General features: G+C 37.2%; 2 protein-coding genes across 2 annotated transcripts; one reads left to right on the forward strand and one right to left on the reverse strand.

Annotated features, from left to right (window-relative positions):
• Nucleotides 1-6,682: 6,682 nt before the first annotated feature.
• fjx1 (four-jointed box kinase 1) lies at nucleotides 6,683-9,197 on the reverse strand. Its single transcript, XM_026267973.1, has one exon. It carries the CDS (start codon nucleotides 9,049-9,051, stop codon nucleotides 7,873-7,875), a length of 1,179 nt encoding a protein of 392 aa, XP_026123758.1. The 5' UTR covers nucleotides 9,052-9,197; the 3' UTR covers nucleotides 6,683-7,872.
• Nucleotides 9,198-14,837: 5,640 nt separating this feature from the next.
• pamr1a (peptidase domain containing associated with muscle regeneration 1a) lies at nucleotides 14,838-21,800 on the forward strand. The gene is made up of 11 exons (XM_026267974.1): nucleotides 14,838-15,130; nucleotides 16,796-16,972; nucleotides 17,210-17,335; nucleotides 17,456-17,570; nucleotides 17,727-17,944; nucleotides 18,358-18,549; nucleotides 18,801-18,995; nucleotides 19,083-19,149; nucleotides 19,231-19,460; nucleotides 19,830-20,197; nucleotides 20,581-21,800. The coding sequence occupies exons 1-11, from the start codon at nucleotides 14,995-14,997 to the stop codon at nucleotides 21,160-21,162; spliced, it is 2,406 nt and encodes an 801-aa protein (XP_026123759.1). The 5' UTR covers nucleotides 14,838-14,994; the 3' UTR covers nucleotides 21,163-21,800.
• Nucleotides 21,801-22,835: the final 1,035 nt, after the last annotated feature.

The following is a 22,835-nucleotide window of genomic DNA, read 5'->3' on the forward strand; positions in this document are numbered from 1 at the left end:
AGAGTGCTTCTCTGGCCTTGTCCTTAGTGCAAAAGTCAATGGAAGAACACAACGGCATGCATACTAATAATGAGCCCACATCCCTGGAGCCTGGACTGTTTTTGTTCTGGGAGCCTGAGCCACTGTTTGAGCCTCCGTGGATGTCTCTTTCTGAGGGCAGATGAAACCGTCAGAAGCCCAGCGGCTCTGCAGGGATGACAGTTAACAGAGCAGCTCACCTCAGACTTGTGATAATTTGACGGGCGGACGATTAGCATTTCCTGCTTGTAATCTTTTGTGTGACAATGAAGGGAAGGTATGTTCGCTGTTTTGCCAAGTGAAAGTGTGGCACTCACTCTCTTCTCCCCTGCGGGGGATCTTTAAAAGTCCCGCATGAGCTCTCAGACTGCACCGAGCTTGGAATGGAGCTACATGTTTGATGAGAGGAAGTGAAGTTTGTTTTAAACTAACAGTGAACTGAATAAACAGAATAAGTGGCCCTTAAAAAAAAGCCATATTTTTTGTAAGTACAGTATATTTTACAACACATAAATGTATGTATAATTAAGTGATAAAATGTTATTATACTAAAATCTGCTTTTTAACTTTTTTTAATAGATAATAATAACACAGGTGGCACATTAGAAAGCCACAAAATGAATCAGGGTTCACTGTAAGTGGCCTGTCCATAAAAAATGTCCAATACTTACACATAGTCAGTGTACATGGTCAAACACATGCACAACACAATGTGAAACACGTATTTGTATAACATAACATGTAATACAAAACCCTCATTTCTTTGTTACTTTGTTACTGACAATGAGTTTTTGTTACAAAAATGAGAAGAAACATTATTTAAATATAATCAATGTGTCATGCAGACACTGTTATAGAGTAACTCATCATTTTCACTTCCAAAAACTATACATTTGATGGCATTTAACAGTAAAAAAGACTGTATTCTCAAAAAAAAAAAAAAAAAAAAAAAAATACTATACCCTGTTCATCTGACAATGCAAACAAAAATTTGACTAATGTGTCTACCCATTTTAGGCCCTGACATCCCACTGAACGTGGTAGTTTGATGGGCAGGTGATTAGCATTCCTTCCTTGTTCTCCTTTGTGTAAAGGGAAAGTGTGTTTGCTGTTTGGAAGAGTGAAAATGTGGTCCATACTGACTGTCCCCCGGTGGGGGTCTTACCCATTACAATAAGCCCTGACTGAGCATATAAACTGCACTGACCACTCTTGGAGCAGGGAAAACTAAATATTTGCATCACCTGGTGCTCTAAGACATTTAATGTGGGAGGAAGTATCAGCACTCCTGAGGGAATCCTGAGGCATTCCCTTGTCTGGAGATTCCTGAGAGCAAGGTGCAAGGGGGTACTGGGAGAGGAGGGGCATGAGGCAGACAAGGAACTAGACATGATTTTATGGGTTTAACATTTCCAAAATATTGTGCACTATTTGATAGAATCATATCTATGATCTATTTTTATCTTTCCTTTTTAAAATGCACAAGGGTTAAAAACTTGTAAAAACCCCTTAGTTTTTTTTTTGTTTACATTATGACAAGAGTGGAACACAAATGGTAGGAGCAGGAGTCCACTTTGTTACAGCAGACCGCCACCTGGTGGCTGAATATACACAGTGTGTCTGTGTGTGTGTGTGTGTGTGTGTGTGTGTGTGCGTGTGTGTGTGTGTGTGTGTGTAAAACCTTATTATGGAGGATGGATAACATCATATTGCTACTTCAGGCACTTTTTAGCAAACGTGAAGAAAGATCAATACAACTAAATCTCTGAGCCACTTAAATGAAATGAAACAAATATGATTATACATTAAAAAACAAAAAAACAAAAAAAAAAAACATGTTAACGTTAAAAAATCTGACATTTCAAACAAATATAATCTTTTGAACACTTCCTATTCATTAAAAAATATCACGTTTTAAATAAATGAATATATATATATGAAGAGTTCAGATGCAAAAACCTCTAAATGCCATCTGAAATTTTCATCTAAAATTAGGATTTTTATCAGGCTCCTATATTTATATTCAGTTATTTCACTTTACTAGCCTGGAAAAGGACCTGCACATCACAATTAAAGTAAAATGACTCAACCTAAGCATAGGACCTTGATAAAAATCCTAATTTTAGATGAAAATTTCAGATGGCATTTAGAGGTTTTTGCATCTGAACTCTTCATATATATATATATATATATATATATATATATATATATATATATATATATATATATATATATATATATATATATATATATATATATATATATATATATTTAAGATTCCTTAATATATTATTAATATGCATAATTGCTTTCAACATTGATAATAATAAGAAGAAATGTTTCTTGAGCACCAAATCAATTAGAATGAGTAATCGAGTAATTCCTGCTGAAAACTCAGGTATAAAATACATTTTAAAACATATAAATAGAAAACTGTTATTCTAAATGGTGATTATATTAACATTTTATACATTCAATTAATTAATTAAAAAAAATAAGCCTTGGTGAGCAGAATACACTTTTCTTTTACAATTTCAAAAGCATAACAAAAAAACGTTAAGACTCCAAACTTTATTCACACACACACACACACACACACACACACACACACACACACACACACACACACACACACACACACACACACACACAATTCTGTTCTAAACTTTGTAATCTTACAAATTTTGTCATGCTTATATATATATATATATATATATATATATATATATATATATATATATATATACACACACACACACACACATATATATATATATATATATATATATATATATATATATATATATATATATATATATATATATATATATATATGTACACAAATGAAATCCCTCTTTATAGTTAGAATGTATTATGAAAGAGGACCAGGGCTTATGTGTGGAGCTTTGTGAGTGTGACTCTGTGGATGAGGCCATTACTTTACTTTTGACAAAAGGGATGACTTCATCTATTCTGAGCTATTAGGATGTAGGAAGTGGTGTCTTGGGGCTGGTAGGGGCTCGTGAAAGAGCCATTTTTCCTCTGTGCTCAATGTGCTTTGAGATCAGTAGAGGGAAACACAGGGGGGATGCACTGTGTGCCATTCTCCTATTTATTTTTATGGCTCTTCCATTTTCCTCAGTGTTGAAGCAAAATAGGGCCTGGGGAGAGTGAGGGAGAGCTGCCAATTACTGCCAGTCTGCTACAGAGTGCTTTGGCCTGGCCTCTGTTCTTCCATAGTAACTCATGAATTGCATGTGTGTACACATGTGTTTGTGTGCATGAGTAGGAGATTTACTACAACAAACAGTGCATTCATGAGCACATATTTCTCTCGAAATCTTACTAAAACAGGCAAGAGTTTTTTTACTGGCAAAATAATAAAGAAAATGTATTTTATGTACATCTTTCCACTAATGCACAACACATTCATGTGCCAAGGTTGTGAAATTTCTGAAAAACAGAGTCATTAAATTCTCTATAAGTTCATGCTTACGCCCACCTCGCCATTCTGCAACTCCCACGTCTCTTCTGATTGATGGTGATCCAACTCAAACTTCTCACACTTCCACTCGGCTCCATGTATTTGTCATTATTATAGATGGATTCTATTTAGTTCCATCATTGTTAGTGGCGCACAGAGAGGGGAAAGTCTTTCGTGTGGAGGCTGAGCAAATTATTTGTGTTCCATAGAGGCGGAAATTGGTTAATATTTTAACCATACTTTGACACCTTCACAACAGGGAATTGGACTCATTTTTGTTGAAGTTTGGAAAATATTAAAAAGCCGATAAAGTCTAAAAGCTGCACCATATATCACTGTAAAATAAAAAGCTACAGCAGTACACAAAACCACAGACCTTTGAAAAATAGAGTAAGGCCTTGTCTCTGAGGCCATTACATAATGCCTATAGCTTCGCTTCAAATACAGAACTTACTTTTGGCTCAACTTTCTGAGCTTCAGGTTTAAAGTTGGAAAAGCACAAGTTTGAGGTTAGTAGATACTTAGAAATTACTTATACTTAAAGTTTCACTTATTTGATCAAAAATACAGTAATAATAATATTTATATGATGACAACTCTTGAGGGGTTGGTGTGGAAATGTATATGACAATGCTAATGTGTTTCGTCTTCGTCTTGGTTCTTGGTGGAATAGATCTACTTTTTTTTTTTCTCAGTATTTAGATTTTTTTTTTGCGCCCTCAGATTCCAGATATTCAATAGTGATATCTCGGCGAAATATTATCCAATCCTAATAAACCATACTTTCAGCATTCAGTTGATTTATAAATCTAAATTTTGAAAAATTGACACTTAAAGGTACAGTGTGTAGATTTTAGCAACATCTAGCGGTGAGGGTGCGAATTGCAACCAACGGCTCAGTCCCCCGCTCACCCCTCCCTTTATAGAAGCTAAGGAGGCCGACACAGGTAAATATGTCGTTGCTAAACGAGAGCAGAGAGCAGTGAGATTTTTTTACAAATGTAAATTAAGGAATTATATTAACTTTTTTCAATAAATCTTATGTTATTGCTAATGTTAATGTACTTGTTAATCATTGTGCCAGTGTTTTATTCACAAGAACAACAAAGTTATGTAACGTGCTCTGTAGAGCAGTTTGTCTGTTTAGGGCTACTGTAGAAACATGGTGGCGACTTCCGTTTAAAGGGGACCTGCAGTGTATGTAGACATAAATAGCTCAATCTAAGGTAATAAAAACATAACTGCTAATCAAGTAAGGTCTTTATACACCACTGAAAACATAGTTATGTATATTATATTGCATTTCTGTAAATAGATCGTTTTAAATATTACACATTGCACCTTTAAGACTGCTTTTGTGGTCCAGGGTCAAATATATGAAATAACCCCCATATATGAAATACATGAATCAGAGGGTTTTCACCGACGTCACGTTCTGGGCGGTAACCCGTGGAGGTTGTGGAGGTACTCGGTGTAAAAAACTGAACGGAGTACAATGGAGTATAGTGCGCTTTGGATACTTTAAGTGAATGTAGCCATGTCTAAACAACCGACAAGTTCAACAAAACGTGCCCAAGATGCAAAGGCATGTAGGGAAGGAATTGGACCACAAGAAAAGGCGCGATATTTCGAGAAATTACGATTTATTGGCGGTGCAGATCCCTACGAGTTAGCTCCCTCTTCTTGGATCCGTGACGACCCGGTGATTCTTCCTTCATATTCATATTCTTCCTTGCATATCCCGATATAGTCAACTACCTGGTTTTCTCGACGAGCCCATACACAGCGGAAGACCTTAAATCCTACAAGGGTTTGGAGGCTTATAACCAGATGGTGTGTGGATGGGTGAGGGAGACGCAGTACCAAGTTATCAACGACCGTTGTATTGTAAAGGCCAAAGTAAGTAATGCGATAACGTCTTTAATCAACCTATACTTAACTGTATGATATCATTGCGATACTCAAGGTGTAGCCAAGTGACTCTCAATCAGGTTTTTTTTTTTTTTTCATTTCAAAGACTCCCAGTTTGCTATCTACACTGTACACTATCTGAGTTAGTTTCATAGTATTTTATTCTATCATATAAATGCACATGTACAATCTGACACCCCAAAAAAACCCACACACTATTATTCTCGAGCTGTCTTATTAGTACAACCTGAAACACGGCAATAATTAACCATTTTCCTTGACGACGTTCGGGATATACTTCAGTGCCAGTGCTTTATTGTGATGCGGAGTGCCTCCAACATGGCCGACTTCCGGTCTGATGACGCGCTGTGAAAACCCTCTATACTTGTGCCATGTTATAATGATGTCATTATGTCAGATTGAGTTTGCCCTGACTGCGGTACCTAAAGTTTCATGACAGAACTTTGGATATATTGTGAGAAAAAAAGTTAATATATATATATGTGTGTGTGTGTGTGTGTGTGTGTGTGTGTGTGTGTGTGTGTGTGCAAAATAACAAAATAAACGTATCATTATTACATGCAAAATAACTGTATTATTACTGTGTTGAAAACACTTGTGCTGCTTAACATTTTGCATGAGATTTGTTCTTTCAGGATTCTTTGATGAATAGAAAGTTCAGAAGAGCAGTATTTGCTGTCACATTAGATCAATTTAATGCACCCTTGTTGAATAAAAGTATTTAGCTCTAACCCTGAATGTTCAAACAGTAGTGTACATTTAGAAAATATTGTTTTTATTTAAGATGGAAACAGAATAAAATAAACAAACCAATGAATTCAAAGGCTTGTTATGTATGCTAAACACAACACCAGCATCCTACAATTTCAATAAAGTAGACTTACTGATATAGTTTATGATCTGCAAACTGTAAGAGTCAACATATTTAGCTGTGGTTGTGAGCTGTGTTTGACATGGAAAGTGAGTGATTGGGCAGGTGGTTGATCTGGTATAAACATTCCCCTCTGCTTAACCTCTGACCTCCACTTAATCACTTCTGCTGCTCCCTCTGTATAAACCATAAGTCATACCAACATGAATTATTTAAAAGATATGTGGCATAGAAAAGTATTTAAAAAGCTCACTTTGTTGTTAGTGTTCCTTATCCCTAAGTCAAGAAAAAATAGCTTAAAGAGGGTATGAGCGATGTTGATGAAAGCTGCAAATGCCTTTGAAACAGAATCCCCCTCAACACAGGCCATGAAAGGAATGAGAGTCTGTAGGGAAATGCAGGAATGGAGCCCTCTGTTCTACTATATTTGTTTCAATGATGTCCCTCTCCCAATTCTCACAAAATGGTATTTCTTCCACATGCCTATAGCTGTATATTGCATCTTAAACAAGCATTTCTGCAACTGTTGACATGATGCCACAAAGTTGTGTTCTGATGAAACTTTGCTCTACAATTTCACTTTAATATTTAGTGACAGTTAACCTTGCCTCCATCACATCTGATTTCTGGAACCAAACATACAGTAACTCCACCAATAAAAATGGGGACAAATACAGTAATAAAGCATAACTCTGAGCTAGGAAGATAATGCATGTAATTGTTTTTCAGGAAGGGTTTTGTAGAGTATATCAATCATGGAGGTCAATATTACTGATAAAGATGATGGTATAATACAGAAAGGCATTGCTGTCTCAGCATTCATAATAAAGCTGCACTGAACAGTCAATACATCATTCTGTCAAGCCTATTCACATTCAACCAATGCTAAGATGATCTCATGATATTGAAATGAGAAGCATCATGGCTGAACAGACAGGGAGGTTTTGCAACACTTCTTTGAAAATTAATTTTATTGGACCTTCAGATATTGCACAGAATTGAACAAAATGTAAATTGATATTAATGAAAAATGTATAAAATAAAATAACATATAGATTTTTAATCGAGTACATTTTCTGTGTTACAACTCACCTGGGTGTGGCAGGTGTAACAACAGCACTCAACACTTGACATTCATTTAAAGTTAAGGGGTGAATCCATAAATATAATAAAATATATAAAATATCAAAAGTTTAGCATACACACAAATATGCAACAGTGTTTTAGACTATAAGATCCATTTACTCTTTATTATTGAATAATTATTTTGGACCATTATGAAAGCAAAACATCTTAAACCAGCTTGCTCCCCAAATTTTTCTAAAACCAGTAGACATTAGCTTAAGCTGGTTTATGATCTTATTTACTTATTTATTTTTCAGCAGGATAGGGGGAATGTTTCGACCCATAGACTAAACAATAATTGTTATTATAATAATCCCTATTCTGCCACGTTATTCATTAATTCTGCTAAGCATTAAAATTCACATTGGAATGAACCGATAACAGTACAGACAGCAATGTATTTTTAGCACCTACAAACAGAAAAACCTTAACTCGCAAATGTCTACATGATTTCTGCGCACTGCTTAATGTGTTTGTAAACCACATCAATCCTGTTCTGCAACGTAAGCGCGTGCTCTTCAGACAGGCAGCCCAGCTCGCGCGCCAACGGTTCCCTCGCGAGGTACAGTTCACACAGCAGCTTCGCGCTGTTTCCGGAGCGCTTCAACTCAGAAATACGCCGGACTGTACTTCTGCGAAAAATACACGACGAACCCAGCAGTAGCCGGTGATATCGTTCCCACAAGTCAAGCACTCTGTATCCGTGAACAAGCCCTGCCTCGTTATCAATAAAAAGCAAATGTCCGTTGATTGTTTTGAGAAGGTTATTAGTGGTCCTCTCCATCACGCGCGCGTCCCACTGGAGACTGAAAATGTGACTGACAATTCGATCAAAGTTGGCTGTTAAATAATCAAATATGACTAGATCACTCCATTGCATTAGCTCAACCAGATACGTTACAGTCACGTTGGATGCATTCTCAGCAGAGAGTTGCAGACTTGCTCCTTGCTGTTTCCGCAAATGCAATGGAATAAACACTCCAGTGACATTTGGGATAAACTCAGTGAGAGAAACAATGGCATTTGGCGACCACTCTAACGCCTCGATATCTCCTCGCACACTTGCCCACTGCTCGCTGGACAAGTTCAGTTTGGAAAGCGCCAAAGGCGGAAGGTTGGAAATCCCAAGCAGTTCCGCTAGATAATACGAGAGCGTTTCTCCCAGCACTTGATCCGCGTCGATGCCGTATCGCACGCATGCTCTCGTGCCGTCGGCGAAGGTCGCTAGACGGTTTGTGGGTCTGCCGCACCCCGCTTCCAGCACAACCACCCGAGCGTCCCGGACCTGCTCTCTCCACTTCCTCTCGTGCTCCACGTCAAAAACACGAGTGGAGAGACCATCCAGCCACGCGCTCCAGAAGACCCGGTGCTCGATCGCGTTTTCCAGAATACTAAAAGTTTTTCCATCGCTCCATCCTGCGTTCACCGGCGCGTGTCTTTTAGAAATATTTACCTGCTCGTTTGCAACAGAAAGTACAACGTCCCGTTCAGTAGATTGCTGGACAAATACGAACCAAAGATGCAACTTCATATTTCCAATCCAGGTAACTATTCCAAGCCACATGAAAAGTGACGCGCATAATTTCACCTTGCCTGCGGCGTTCATGATTTCAAAACGCATTTAGTACATTTCGCTTTCCATTTACCTCTTCTTACTTGAGTTTTCTATGGCTAAATTATGATCATTATGAATTATTCTCTCCTATGCGATGTTCCCTGCATCTCCTCCCAAACTCTTGCAGCCTTCAGTACAGCTACAATCGCATGCACGCGAATCATGTGACCAAAACCAGATCACGAGACTTGGCAAATGTGGTTTCATATTTCTCCAAGGGGGATGCTATCGACGAAATGGATAGATGACGATGTTTAGACTTTTCTGGTAAACACACTGGAAAGTATTCGGATTTAATATGTTCTAAATTTATCCACAGTAGCTATTTATTTGCGTAAACGACTGAGACTCAGGACTCTAGCGAACTATCAGTTACGTGGCGCGATTTGTTGGCGGGTTTCTACTTAAAGGGGCACTCAGTAACTTTTGCTTATTTCAAAAGTTTTACACATAGATAAATGAATAGTACTTAAGCTGTACACGCACATGAGCTAAACGTTCCTATCATCATAGCCCATCAAAACAGGCAATTCTTTTGTTTTGTAATAACACAATACAGGTTTCCCAGCTGCATTTGAAGGCATTATTAGCAATACTTATGATAATGTTATCTTTATATAGTGTTCAAGGCATTTTAAAAAGCATATAAGCATGAGGATACATCTAAACAAAACAAGCAAATCAGATAATGTAATAAAAGTTTACAGTGTAAATACAGCAGACACATAAACAATGTTGAGTCTGAGTCAAGAGGATAGTCCAGAATAATATTGACTGGTGTGTGTGTGCAGTCCACCAGACAGCGCAAACACATTGAGTTCTGAAAGGAACCTCCAAACAATCAATCCCTACTGGAGTCATGCAGCAAACGGCAATGACTTGCAGCTCTCACACCACAGATTGGGAATAAATGCGGGGACATCAAGCGCCAACCATGCACACATGATGGTCACAGCTGCCATACTGCCAAAGGCCTCCAACACTGCCATTGCAGCAAGAGTACTCGCGACAGACCAGCTACACAACATTTATTTATATAAACAGTAGGTTTAGTACATTTAAAAGGTCACCATTAAACAATCCATTTTCTTTTTCAACAATGACATTTTCAACATCCATTTGTTAAAAATTGATTTGATGTGGTACTGTGGTCACAACATTCTGGGTTGTTTTGTCATGGGAGAGCTGATTCTACTGTCATTCTGTTTTGACTCGTTACTTATTACTTGAATGCACTGCCAGACATACAGCTGGTCAGACCATGTTCCCAAAATGTCTGGCCACGAGCATGAAAAAGCTGCAGGTGTTGTGCCTAAATCCTCCCCCTGCCACCATTCTGTCACACTTCACATGAATGCGCACACACAGATTTTGGAGCTTTGGACCTGCTGAGAAAACTAGGATATGTTGTGATTTGGGTGTTAGATACCTGTTTGCAGGTTCCCAAAATGAGATGTTTGCATATAGAGACATTGGTTTTTCCTAAAAACTTAGTTCATATGGACATTTACAAACAGCATCTCGAGAGATCTCAAACTGATGACTTTGCAGAAGTTATTATTCAGTCGCATATTGTTGATCCAATGTGGCATCGTACATTGATGTTTAAGCAGTGAGTTACATAAATGCACCCTGCAGCAGAATGACAGAACTGTTACTTGTGGGAAGTTCTGCAATATATAAAAACATGGGGTTTCTAAATACACTAAAATGTTTAGAACATATTTATTGAATGAATATACAAAAACAGTGGTTTATCCGTAAAAATCTAAAACTTGGGTTCTATGCCCGCTAGATAACAAGTCTGCACTGAAAAGCTGCTAGAAGGTCAAAGAAAACCAAATAAGCTTATCTGTATAGAGATGTTGTTATGTTTTATGGATGGAAGGGTTGACAAGGAGGCCTGTTTCTGCTAGGTTGGGTTACTGGTGTTGTTCTTTCATCCTGGCCAATTTGTCTGAAAGGAGATTGGTGCAGAGACTGTGAGCCGGTCTTTTAAGAAAAGGTTTTGTCATGTTGTATGGGCTCTATGTCATTAGCTTGAAATGCATCAGACAAGTCCGGTAGAATGAGGACGGCTTATCTGGAGGCACCTTTCAGCCCGCTGCAGGATAACATTAAGATCAGGTACAGCCTATGTGGAACGGACACTTATAAAGCCAGATGCAGGTTGTTTTGTGGAAGAAAGTTAGAGACCTGACTAACAACAACTCAAAAATAAACCTTAATAAAATATTGAAAAAGACTGTTTGTCTGCTCCAGGCTGCTTCATCATCGGGCCAGCTCAAACATAACCAGAAGAAACATATTAATCACTTAGACAGGCTTTCTAATTGTAATTCAGCAAAGCAAATAATAAGAGTAAGAAGCTATATTGTAAGTGATTTTGGCAATTAATCTAAAAAAGCTATACTTTCATACAGAGGTTCTTACAAACAAGGGGCATCATAAGCAATTTGTCATATATTAAAATTATTAATTATACTTTTTGAACATAAAACCTCATGTTAAGCAGACACTTCAATCCATTTTCCATTCCACATTTTTCTAATATATTTAATGGTCCATTAATCTTTTACTTTGTTAGTGCAACTTAGAATAGTTACGTAGGTGGTATGAAATGGACCAACGATAAAATACAGTGACTGAGTGTTGTCACAATGTTGCAGAGCGGAGCAGAGTGTGTGCCAAAGTGGCCAAGTACTGAAGTGTCTGTTCCCTCGGTGTTCCTTCTCATTACAGATGCACGTTTTAGTGAACTTTGTCCAGAATGTCCATGAATATTTTAGAGAGAAGCCCTATTCCCTTTGGAGTGCCCTCGAGCAAGAGATGCTAAGTAGAACACACCATCAGTAACGCTTCTTGAATGTTTCTTATTTGGTAGTTGAGTCTAACTCAAAACATCCAGAGGCAAGTGTAGGTTTTCAATAAGTGATAACAGTCTTTTTCTATCATAAGTTATACAGCTGTGCAAGTAGCCAGTATTGCTTATACACTGATTTATTGTGACTGCCCCTGAATAGAAGTACAAAGTATGTGATCATCTCAATAAAGATTCAAATATCCCTTTAAAACTGCCAGTGTGATTCATTTATATATGAGAAATATTGAGAAAATCACCTTTAAATTCATTCAAATTAAGTCCTTAGCAATTCATATTACTAATCAAAATTAAGTTTATATATATTCATGGTAGGAAATTTACAAAATGCCTTCATGGAACATTATCTTTACTTAATATCCTTATGATTTTTGGCATAAAGTAAAAATGTATCATTTTGACCCATAAAATGTATTTATGGCTATTGCAAATATACACATAAAGACTGGCTCTTTGGTCCAGTGTCACATGTGTATGTAAAGCTGCTTTAAACCATGAAAAGCACTATTTGAAGTGTGGTTAGGTTATTGAAAAGGTAACTATACAAAGTAGGACATCATTATGAATTATGATTATAATTATTTGCAACTCAAAACAGTTCTTTTAATCTACAGTATACTATTTTTATACTCAACAAGTAGAAGTCAAATACAGTGTATTGTAATGCACATTTAAAAATAACAGGTCAACAGAGAATTCAACTAAAATAAATTACTGAAGTATTACTTAAATATTTAACAAATTGAATTTATTTGTAAATCCCTGTTACATTTGTGCTGTAGGTAAAAGTAGTGTTTGGAAACTCTGCCCTCACATGAATGTGATATTGTCTCTTGTGCCATAGTCTTAGATGAGAAATTAGCTTGTTTCCTTTATATATACATTATATGGCCTTCATACATCTGCAGGATCATAAGATAAGATTCATGAAAGTGACGTGACATTCAGCCAAGTATGGTGACCCATACTCAGAATTCGTGCCCTGCATTTTACCCATCCTAAGTGCGCACACACACAGCAGTGGACACACACACAGCAGTGAACACACACACACAGCAGTGAACACACTCCTGGAGTAGGCAGCCATTTATGCTGCAGCGCCCGGGGAGCACTTGGGGGATCAAACAACCCTAGGGTTAGGAGTCAAGCTCTCTAACCACTAGGCCATGACTTCCCCATTCATTTGTCCCTTATCAACACAAGTTGTTGTGCTGAGTGAGCATGGATGTGTCATTGGGGTTATGACGTAGCGTCCTCTTTCAAAGTTTCCATCCAGTTAGTTTATATGGGTATGAATCTGTGGAATTCACTTTTAACAAGTTTCAAACATGTTGTAGATGGAATATACAACCTAGCCAGTGTATCTTCTTTAAGATGAATATATATATTTCATCCTTCACCAAATGTGTTTGTAAAAAGTATAGTAATTTACAAATTAATTTGCACTGCAATTAAGTTTGTGCTTGATGAAAGCATGAAATAATTACATTTAGAATGTTTTTTTTTTTCAATATAGACATATCAATCTATTTTTAGTATACTTACCATGAATTAAATACATTTTAAATACAATCAAGTATATTTATTTTTCACTAGGGTCCTGTGGAATTTGTTTGCATGTAGCTGCCACAGCTGAAACAAATTAAATGTCAGCGTTGCATGTAAAACATCTCTGACAACCCCTCGACAAACAAAACAAACAACAAACATGTAGGTCATTTTAGTAAATGTATTATGTGCATATGCTGTTGGACACATTGACGTTTGACTTCAATAGTCGTAAAACTGCTAATCATTCTGAAGAAACAAACATCTTAGAATTTGTTTTCAATATACACTCAATCATAAACATGCAAAGCTGCAGTGGTGCATGGATTTGGGAACAGATTTTATTGAATAAAGAGAATGAAAAGAACTTGAGGAGGGTTTATATGGAACATGGTATGGTGAAGAGAGGGTGGAAACAGGCAGTAATAAAAAATAAACTGGAAAACCGTTAAGGCTTTTTGCAGAGATCCTATTTTAAACAAAAGTATCATTGGACTATACTTGTCTAATTATAAATATTGCTAGGTCAGATCAACAGTTGTTTACCAGCAGCATATTTTTTTGTGTGTGTCTTGTGACACATTTGTTAATCATCACAGTCATAAGAGCAGGGAGTTTTCTTCGTTCAGACAGAATGCGTGTAGGGAACAGTTAAGAACATGGAAACTCAGTTTCCATGGGAACTCAAAACAAACGGGAAATGTTTTCCTCTTTAGTCTGTCCTTCTGAACCATTCTAGCAAACAAAAAAAATATCTTACATCTGTCTTTGAGACACCAACCTTAGAGAATCACAAACATTTTTCTCATATCAAAAGTGAAAGTTACAGCAGAAGGCTGAAAGTCTGCATGTAAAGAAAATAATCCAAATGGACCAGTTAAATGGAGAAACAGATGGGGGAGGGGTTCGAGAGAGAGAGAGAGAGAGAGAGAGAGAGAGTTCTCAAAGTCAGTCATTTGTAGAATACATTCCCATATCCCATTATCTGCTTGACCAGTGACATGGTGCCAATATATATATATATATATATATATATATATATATATATATATATATATATATATATATATATATATATATATATATATATATATATATATATATATTTATAGTACATAGTCAGTACAGAAATTATAACCTAAATTCTTATTATTAAAGACTTCACTACACTTCTCTAGAAACTACATTTACTGTTTTGTACTGTATTTAAGCTGCTACAACAGTTAGGTTTGCTGGAAGAGGAATATTTAGAAGTAACTTGGTAACTGTGTCGAACAAATATACAAAGATGACATTGGTAAGAGAAGGGTTAAAGGTTTCCCCTTGCTCTGTATCAAACGTCTTACGTCACAGCAACAGTTGAGCAGTGAAACTGCAGCTGACTGTAAATTGAGGGAGAGAGTGAAGCAAGAGGAACTGTCTGAGAGAGAAGAGAGAGGAAAGACAGAGAGACTGGGGGGTTCTAATCACTGGCCTCATGTTGAAGGAGCTCATTTGACAACAGAAGTCTTGGCAGAAGAATGCTCTTTCCCTCAGGCCAGCTGGCTGTGAGCGCAGGGAGATGGATGTCCCCTAAGTGTGGATACCATGCTGGTTCACTCCCTATCTTTCTTTATCTCCTTCAGCTTTTATGCACTGGAGCATCTTGGCCCAATGGTAAGAGTTTTGTAAAAACTGTAACATTTGCTTTCAAGAATAATGACTATGTTTTTCTGACACAAACACTGTTATTGCAATGCACTGTGTAATTTAAATACCACAGCCACTGGAAAGTGTGTTTATCCAACTGTATGTTTTGTCCTTTAACACCACTTAATGTTATTCTGCAGGTTACATTCCATTAAAATGTGCTTTAAGGATCAGATTTAGATGAGTGTCCCTTTGTCATATGAGACTTGGTGAAAATTGTGAATCTGTGTAAATATTCATCAGCTGTTCTTGTGTTCAAATTTGACATAATCATTTGCAGAATTTACAGAGGTTTAATTCATGGTCAGTTCTGTTTAGTGTTTAGTAAACCTGGATACATGTGCTTGATGTGCATAAATCTCTTTGGACATTTTCTTTCAAATGAGAAAAACAGACATGAGATAAATGCGCCAGGAAATGACTATAGGAACCTTTTTTTGCAAACACAAAGATAGCGAGACACAGACGGGAATCTGGCTTCCACAGAAACAGAAGCAGAGTTATAATTATAGTACTGTTGCATAATTATCGCAGTTGCTCACCTTTTATCTATATTATGGTTACAGCTAAATTTCTGAGGGGCGATGAAAGACCAGGGACTATAATTACAAGACTGGTAATCAGATCTATGACTAAAGCATGACCTGACCTGCCAAGACATGGTTGAGAACTTAAATGAATAGATCACCCATAAATGAAATTTTGCTGAAAATGTACTCCCCCTCAAGCCCTTCCAAGATACTGTATAGATGTTTTTGTTTCTTCACTGGAACAGATTTGGAGAAATGTAGAATTACATCATAATGAGAGTTCAAAGAGCTGATTAAAAACTTGACAGTATTCCACACGACTCCAGTCCATCAAGTAACATCTCGTGAATAAACAAATTATTCATTAAAGTGTTTTAACTTTAAACCATTGCTAGTCAATAACCCATAATAACACTTCCTGAGGAAGTGAATCCCCTGTTGTCCTTTCACATCAACTAACATGTTTGTTTAGAACAGTTTTGCCTCGTAAAAAGTGCTTGATCTGTGCATATTTCTCTGGGGAGAAATGACTGGATTTCTGGAACTCTGATGGAGTTTGTACTGGAGGAAACAGTATTTTGGATTATGGACACAGATACAAGGGGTTAAAGGTTTAAAAACATCTTCATAGATTTGTTTATGAACACATCAATTCACTTTAATTGATGTACTGGAGTCATATGGATTACATGTGGATTCTTGTGATGTTTTTATCAGCAAATAATGTGATGCCAGATTTCAAATCTGTTCTGATGAAGAAACAAACGCATCTACATCTTCAGTGGCCTGGGGTTGAGAACAGTGTCCGCAAATTTTCATTTTTTTGGATAAACTATTTCTCTGAAGATGGAGTTTCTTGTCTTAACATTTTTCTTTGGCACAAAATTGCTTCACAAACATCACATCAGCTTTCTCTGACTGATTGTAAAAAATAATGACTTTTCCCTGACAGAGTAGGAAGATAAATTGACTTCTCCTCTAACATGCCAAATGATCAATCATTTGAAGAAGACACTGTTCACTTAATGTCAGACACATGAATTCTAGAAAAGCATGCAAGACAATACAGTATGTCTCTGACTTGTGAGTCTGCTTGATTTAGTATTTAGGTCGCATGAGGATAAATGTCCCGGCCCACAGTGGAACGCCATGTGCCGTACCTGCTGTGAGTATGAGCAGATTTCATGTAAATGCCCATCTCAGGGAACGAAAGTGGGCTACGCCGTACCCTGCTGTCGAAACGTTTTGGATGAGTGTGACCCCTGCATCCTTCACCAGGGTAAGAAGGAAAATAACTTCCTAGAAGTTTTGAACTTTAGATGACATGGACGTGTAATTTTCAACTTCAGCAGTTCATATTATGGATTTATTTTGCATACACGTTTGTGCAAAATTGATATTTGAAAAATATATGAGCTTCAGCATACTTCATTTGTTTTATGTATTTGTGTTTTCTAGTTGCTGTTTTCATACACTTTATTTATTTATTAAGTAAATAAATTCTGTTTCCAATAAGGCTGCAACATTTTTGATAACTGCAAGACTTGCAACAATGGCACCTGGCAGGCCAAGGATGATTTCTACATTCGAGGCAGGTACTGCACCTCGTGTCGTCGAGGGTGGTCTGGAGGAGACTGTCTCAGTGAGTTATTTAGTCCTTTACAGAATCCTTTTAATACATTACATTTACCCCTATTTTATTTTTTTTATTGTCACAAATATATAAATAATTTCTCACACAAACTCTTTTTGCCAACTTTAGCATGTGGAGAAGTTATACAGAGACCACATGGTCATGTGACTTTAGAAAGTTATCCAATCAATGCCAAATGTGAATGGACACTACAGGTTGGCCAAGGAGCAACAATGGAACTCAGGTGTGTCTACTGTACTGTGTCTACTCTACAGAGCTAATGAATGATTAGTAGTTTAAATATTTCTCAACTGAATCATCTTGAAGAAGCTATTATATTGCAAATTTGTACAGTATGTTTTCTCAATATAGTTTTTCCTCAATGTTCACACTTGTTCAGGATTTCAACGATTAGCCTGGAATCTGACCACAGCTGTCGATATGACTATGTAGAGGTGCGGGATGGGGACAGTCCAAGGTCGCCTGTGATTGGCAGATACTGTGGGGATGAAAGCCCTTTACCAATCAGAAGTTCTGGAAACTCTCTGCATATCCGTTTTGTGTCAGATGGCTACAATAACTATGATGGGTTTTTTGCTACTTTCCAGGAAGTCTCAGGTACATTTATATATATATATATATATATATATATATATATATATATATATATATATATATATATATATATATATATATATATATATATATATATATTTACTTACTTGAGTATATTTTAATAGCAATTCAATTTCTAATTGCATATAAATATAAAGTATAAACCGTTTACATAAAAAAACTGTGTGTGTGTGTGTGTGTGTGTGTGTGTGTATGTATGTTTATATGTATATATTCAATCAAGTTGTGTGCAATCAAATGTTTTTTTTTTACATTTATATATATATATATATATATATATATATATATATATATAAATGATAAGATATGAGTGTGCTTCATGGATTCACACTTACAGAGATATTCCTTTAAGACTCATTTCTCAGCAAGTTTATTTTTATTTTTAATGTTTTAAGGAAAAGCACCACCTCTCTGTGCAACCCCCAAGAAGCCAACACACGGAGATCTCTTCCTGCGATACAAGGAAGGTGACATCCTCACCTCGGTTCAGTATCTGTGCTATAGACCATACAAGCTCAAGGGAGCTTCTCAGCGGGCATGCTTTCCCAATGGCACCTGGAGTGGCAGCGCTCCTGTATGCATAAAGGGTAAGCTGACACTTATGTAGTTATTACAACTGTTTTCGCTATAACACCCTTTGAGACTGACAAAGCTGCTTACACGTATGCCTGGGAGTCGTGCTTCTCCGAACTTGAGATCACAGAAAATCAGCTTCTGTTGAGATCTTTCAGCATTTTAAAGTGTAAAGATTTTAAATTTAACAATGCTCTAAAAATCTGTTTTGTTGTTGGATCATTACAAATTTTAGTGACCAATTCCACTGCTTTTTGAAATACAGAATTGACCATAAAAGCCTGTCCACCTCCTCCAACACAATTTCACAATGGATACGTCACTGAGGTTTCAGGCTCTGATGGCAGAATTAAATATGTAGAATTTTTCTGCAACAATACATATATTCTCAGCGGAGACTCAAAAAGAACATGCCAGAAGAATGGGACCTGGAGCGGCAGTCAGCCCCTGTGTGTCAGAGGTACCATCTCTACTTCAAGTTTCAAAGCAGTTATGAAATACTTTTCGTAAACACACCATCAACTTAAACATCTAACCTGTTTTACAGCTTGTAGAGAGCCTAAAGTTTCTAAACTTGTGCAGCAGAAGGTCTCGAAAATCCAACCTCCTTCAAGGTAGGCATTTTCCATTTCTTTATGATCGAGTGACATCAAACTGGCAAAGTTGGATCCCCATTTTATCCATTTCAATGCTAGGAAAAGTCCAGTCCACAAGCTGTACTCTGCATCCAGTCAGGGAGGGACTGAAGCAGAGACACTGGAGAAAGCCTTTTCTGCTTATGGAGATTTGCCACCAACTTTCCACCATGTGTACACCAGCATAGAATATGAGTGTGTTTCAGCGCTTTACAAGCATTCTGGTAGTGCACGCCGCACATGTCTGAAGACTGGAAAGTGGAGTGGTCGCCATTTCTCCTGTTCACCAGGTGGGGGAAGCACTGACACATTTAAAGCATGTTAGGAATTCTGATTTCCTATTTACAAATATTTTCTATGCACTAATAACCCTGACAACTGTAACCCTGACAACTGTAGGCTGATAAAGCAGAATTACATAATTTGTCCATGTATAAAATGTGTTTTACTTTTTACGTAGTAATAATAATAATAATAACAAAGATTATTAGAGTATGTTTTACTAGAAGATACTATTTCAGTATTTCAGTCTTTCTATTTCAAAATATTTTTATCCAATGCCCTACTATTAATCCCCTAATGCCCTAATAATCCTGATATAATTAGACATTTGTGCCAGAACTCACTCGCTCACAGAACTGGCATTCATTCTCTTCCAGTATGTGGTAAATTGCCAGCTGCCAATCCCCAGAATTTCACAGAGATTCACTGGCCATGGCATGCTGCCATATATACCCGTCTGTACAATGCCAGCCCTCTCATGGCAAGGACCAAAAGACGAGGGGACACGTTTGCCATAGATGAGGAAGAGGAGGGAGAGGAAGATAAAGAATGGATTAAGAAGGACCAGAGATGGCAGCTGGTCTGCAGCGGGGCTCTGGTCAACCAGCACTGGGTTGTGGTGGCTGCTCATTGTGTGACGGAGCCTGGACAGACTGAAGCACTCAGTACAGATGATCTAAATGTGGTGATGGGAAAACATTACCTCAGTGACCTTAGCGAGAACAAGAGACTACAGCACCTACAGGTAAGAGCTTTCCGACTACAATATGTCTTGCAGAAGGTCCTCTACCACTTCCTCTAAATTACCAATGCAATTCAAACATGCACCATTTAGTTATCTATTTATTTGTGTTATATGTAAATTGCATGTAATAATTCAGTTTAAAACACTAACGAACTCCTGATATTACCAAAGCAAGACCTCTCCATAAAGCATTACCATATTTCATGTCTTGGAAAGTTCTTGGAAAGCCCAAAGCCATACTGAGGATACTGCAGACTAAATATACGCATTAATTATCGATAATCTATGATTAGGCGCTGCCAGGTAGTCTGTAGGATTATTCACTTCTCAAACCGACCAGTGTCTTTCAGTTCAAGTCTTTCATCATCTCTGTTCCCACACAGATCTCTCAGATCTTCATCCATCCGAACTATGATCCACATGTATTAGACTCTGACCTTGCCATACTGAAGCTAGCGGACAAAGCTCGAATCAGTGAGTATGTGTCCCCTGTGTGCCTGCCATATCGGCAGGGTGGAGAGGTCACTGCAAAGCAGGCCTTCCTCACCGGCTGGCCCGTAGCAGGCCAAGACAGGGCACACTCAGACACCGAGGCCGCCCGGACCGGACTGATAGAATTAGCAGATGTGGTGAAGTGTGAAAGACAATTCAGCAAACACGGGGTACCGATCAGTATGACTGACAACATGCTATGTGGACGCCAACATCCACTCAGCCCGTCCAAGACCTGCCCTTCTGAAACCGGAGGGATTATTCTTTCACTCTCTGCTGACTCTCAACCCACTTCAGGGCTGGAGCCGTTGCCCCCCAGCAGTAGATCAGAAGATGCTGATTCTCATCATGCTTGGGAACTGCTGGGGCTAGTGAGCTTCGGATATGATCTTCAGGGCTGTAATCCAGATTTGTACACTATCTACACACGGGTAGCAAACTTTAAGAACTGGATCGAAAAGAACATTACATAGAGTTTTAGATCAAATATTATAGCATGATTTTCTGTATAGCATTTTTGGTCACACTTTATTTTAAGGTAGGGATATGTAGAATATGGTCATGCAGAATATGTTCTTTATAAGTACTATTAAACTATCAATATGTTAATAATAGGCTTGCTAATAAGCAACTGGTAAATAGTGAGAATTGGTCCCTATACTAAAGTGTTACCGCATTTTCCATATTCCAGATCATAAAAAAATGGAGATGATTCATGTTGCATTGTCCTTTCAGATATGTCATTCATTTTTTATTTTATTATTATTATTTATCTTTTACAAAAATCATATAACAAATCAAAAGTTTATTGATGAGAGAAAGTGTGAAACTTGAGATTTCCCAGCTAGTTTATGGCTTTGCGTGTACATGAGGAGATGTTTTTGCATGGTAAAATGAAGAGAAAGCGTTCCATGTGAATTCAGTCACTGGGTTTGCAGGCCTTAGCTTGTCTCTGCTCTCGCTTCAAGATGTTTCACAATCCAATTTGCTCATACTTTTTACATCATCCATATGTATTTACTTGTGCCTTTAGTGCAGCCCTTGACGACTAAAACTGGGACAGTGTATTTATTTTTCAAAATGCTTTTAAATAAATGAAATTCGAGACGAACAATGTCGTATTTAGTGTTTTTATTAACAAATGTTCCTTATTTTTGGAGTCATTTTATAAGGTTTATCCAAAGATTATGGTACACTTACAAGGTTGGCCTCTTTAAGGACACACTGGTGGTAACTCATTGCTCATTCCTTACAAGGATCAAACCAGCAGCCTCTTCTCAAATCTATCAAAATCCTTAGTTTTATGTACAGTTTACATACAGTACCATTCAATTTGGGGTCAGTAAGATTTGGTTTTGTTTGTCTCACTGAGGCTACATTTGTTTGATAAAAAAAGTAATGTGGTGAAATATTATTACAGATCAAAATATCTGCTTTCTATTATTGCTGTGATGGAAAAACTGCATTTTTAGCAGTAGGTCACTGAAGACTGAAGTAATGTGTTGGAGTATTACTGTAGCTAATATGCTGATTAGGTGCTCAAGAAACATGTATTGCTATTATCAAACTGTCAGACTCTGTTCCGTGTTTTGTGTGTGTTTTTCTCCTCACCATGTGGTCCATGCTATGTTTATGCTCTTATTTGGTCCTTCCTGTTCCTGTCATGGTTATTATCTTTTGTTCCAGGTGTTCCCCGTTTAATTCCATTGATCTCAGGTGTGTCATTCCATGTGTATTTAAGCCCCGTGTTTCCTAGTATCTGGCATGCTGTCTTTAAACGTCTACTCCTCCTGCTGTTAAGGTGTGTCTCCTGACTCACCTGTGTTTTCCATAGTTTGGATCTAATAAAGCATATGAATATTGCAACTCCTTCATTTCTTTGTTCCGCCGCAGCAGAATAACTGTGACAAATAGCTGTATATATATATATATATATATATATATATATATATATATATATATATATATATATATATATACACATACATACATACATACATACATACATGTAGTACAGATAAATGACAGAATTATCTTTTTAAACAATTTAATATGCACTCTTTAGAATTACAGTTCATTTATTTATTTATTATTATTATTATTTGTAATACTAAGGAAGTGTATCATCTTGGATATCATTTGGGGT

Source organism: Carassius auratus, chromosome 7 (genome assembly GCF_003368295.1).
Source record: "Carassius auratus strain Wakin chromosome 7, ASM336829v1, whole genome shotgun sequence".
NCBI lineage: Eukaryota > Metazoa > Chordata > Actinopteri > Cypriniformes > Cyprinidae > Carassius > Carassius auratus.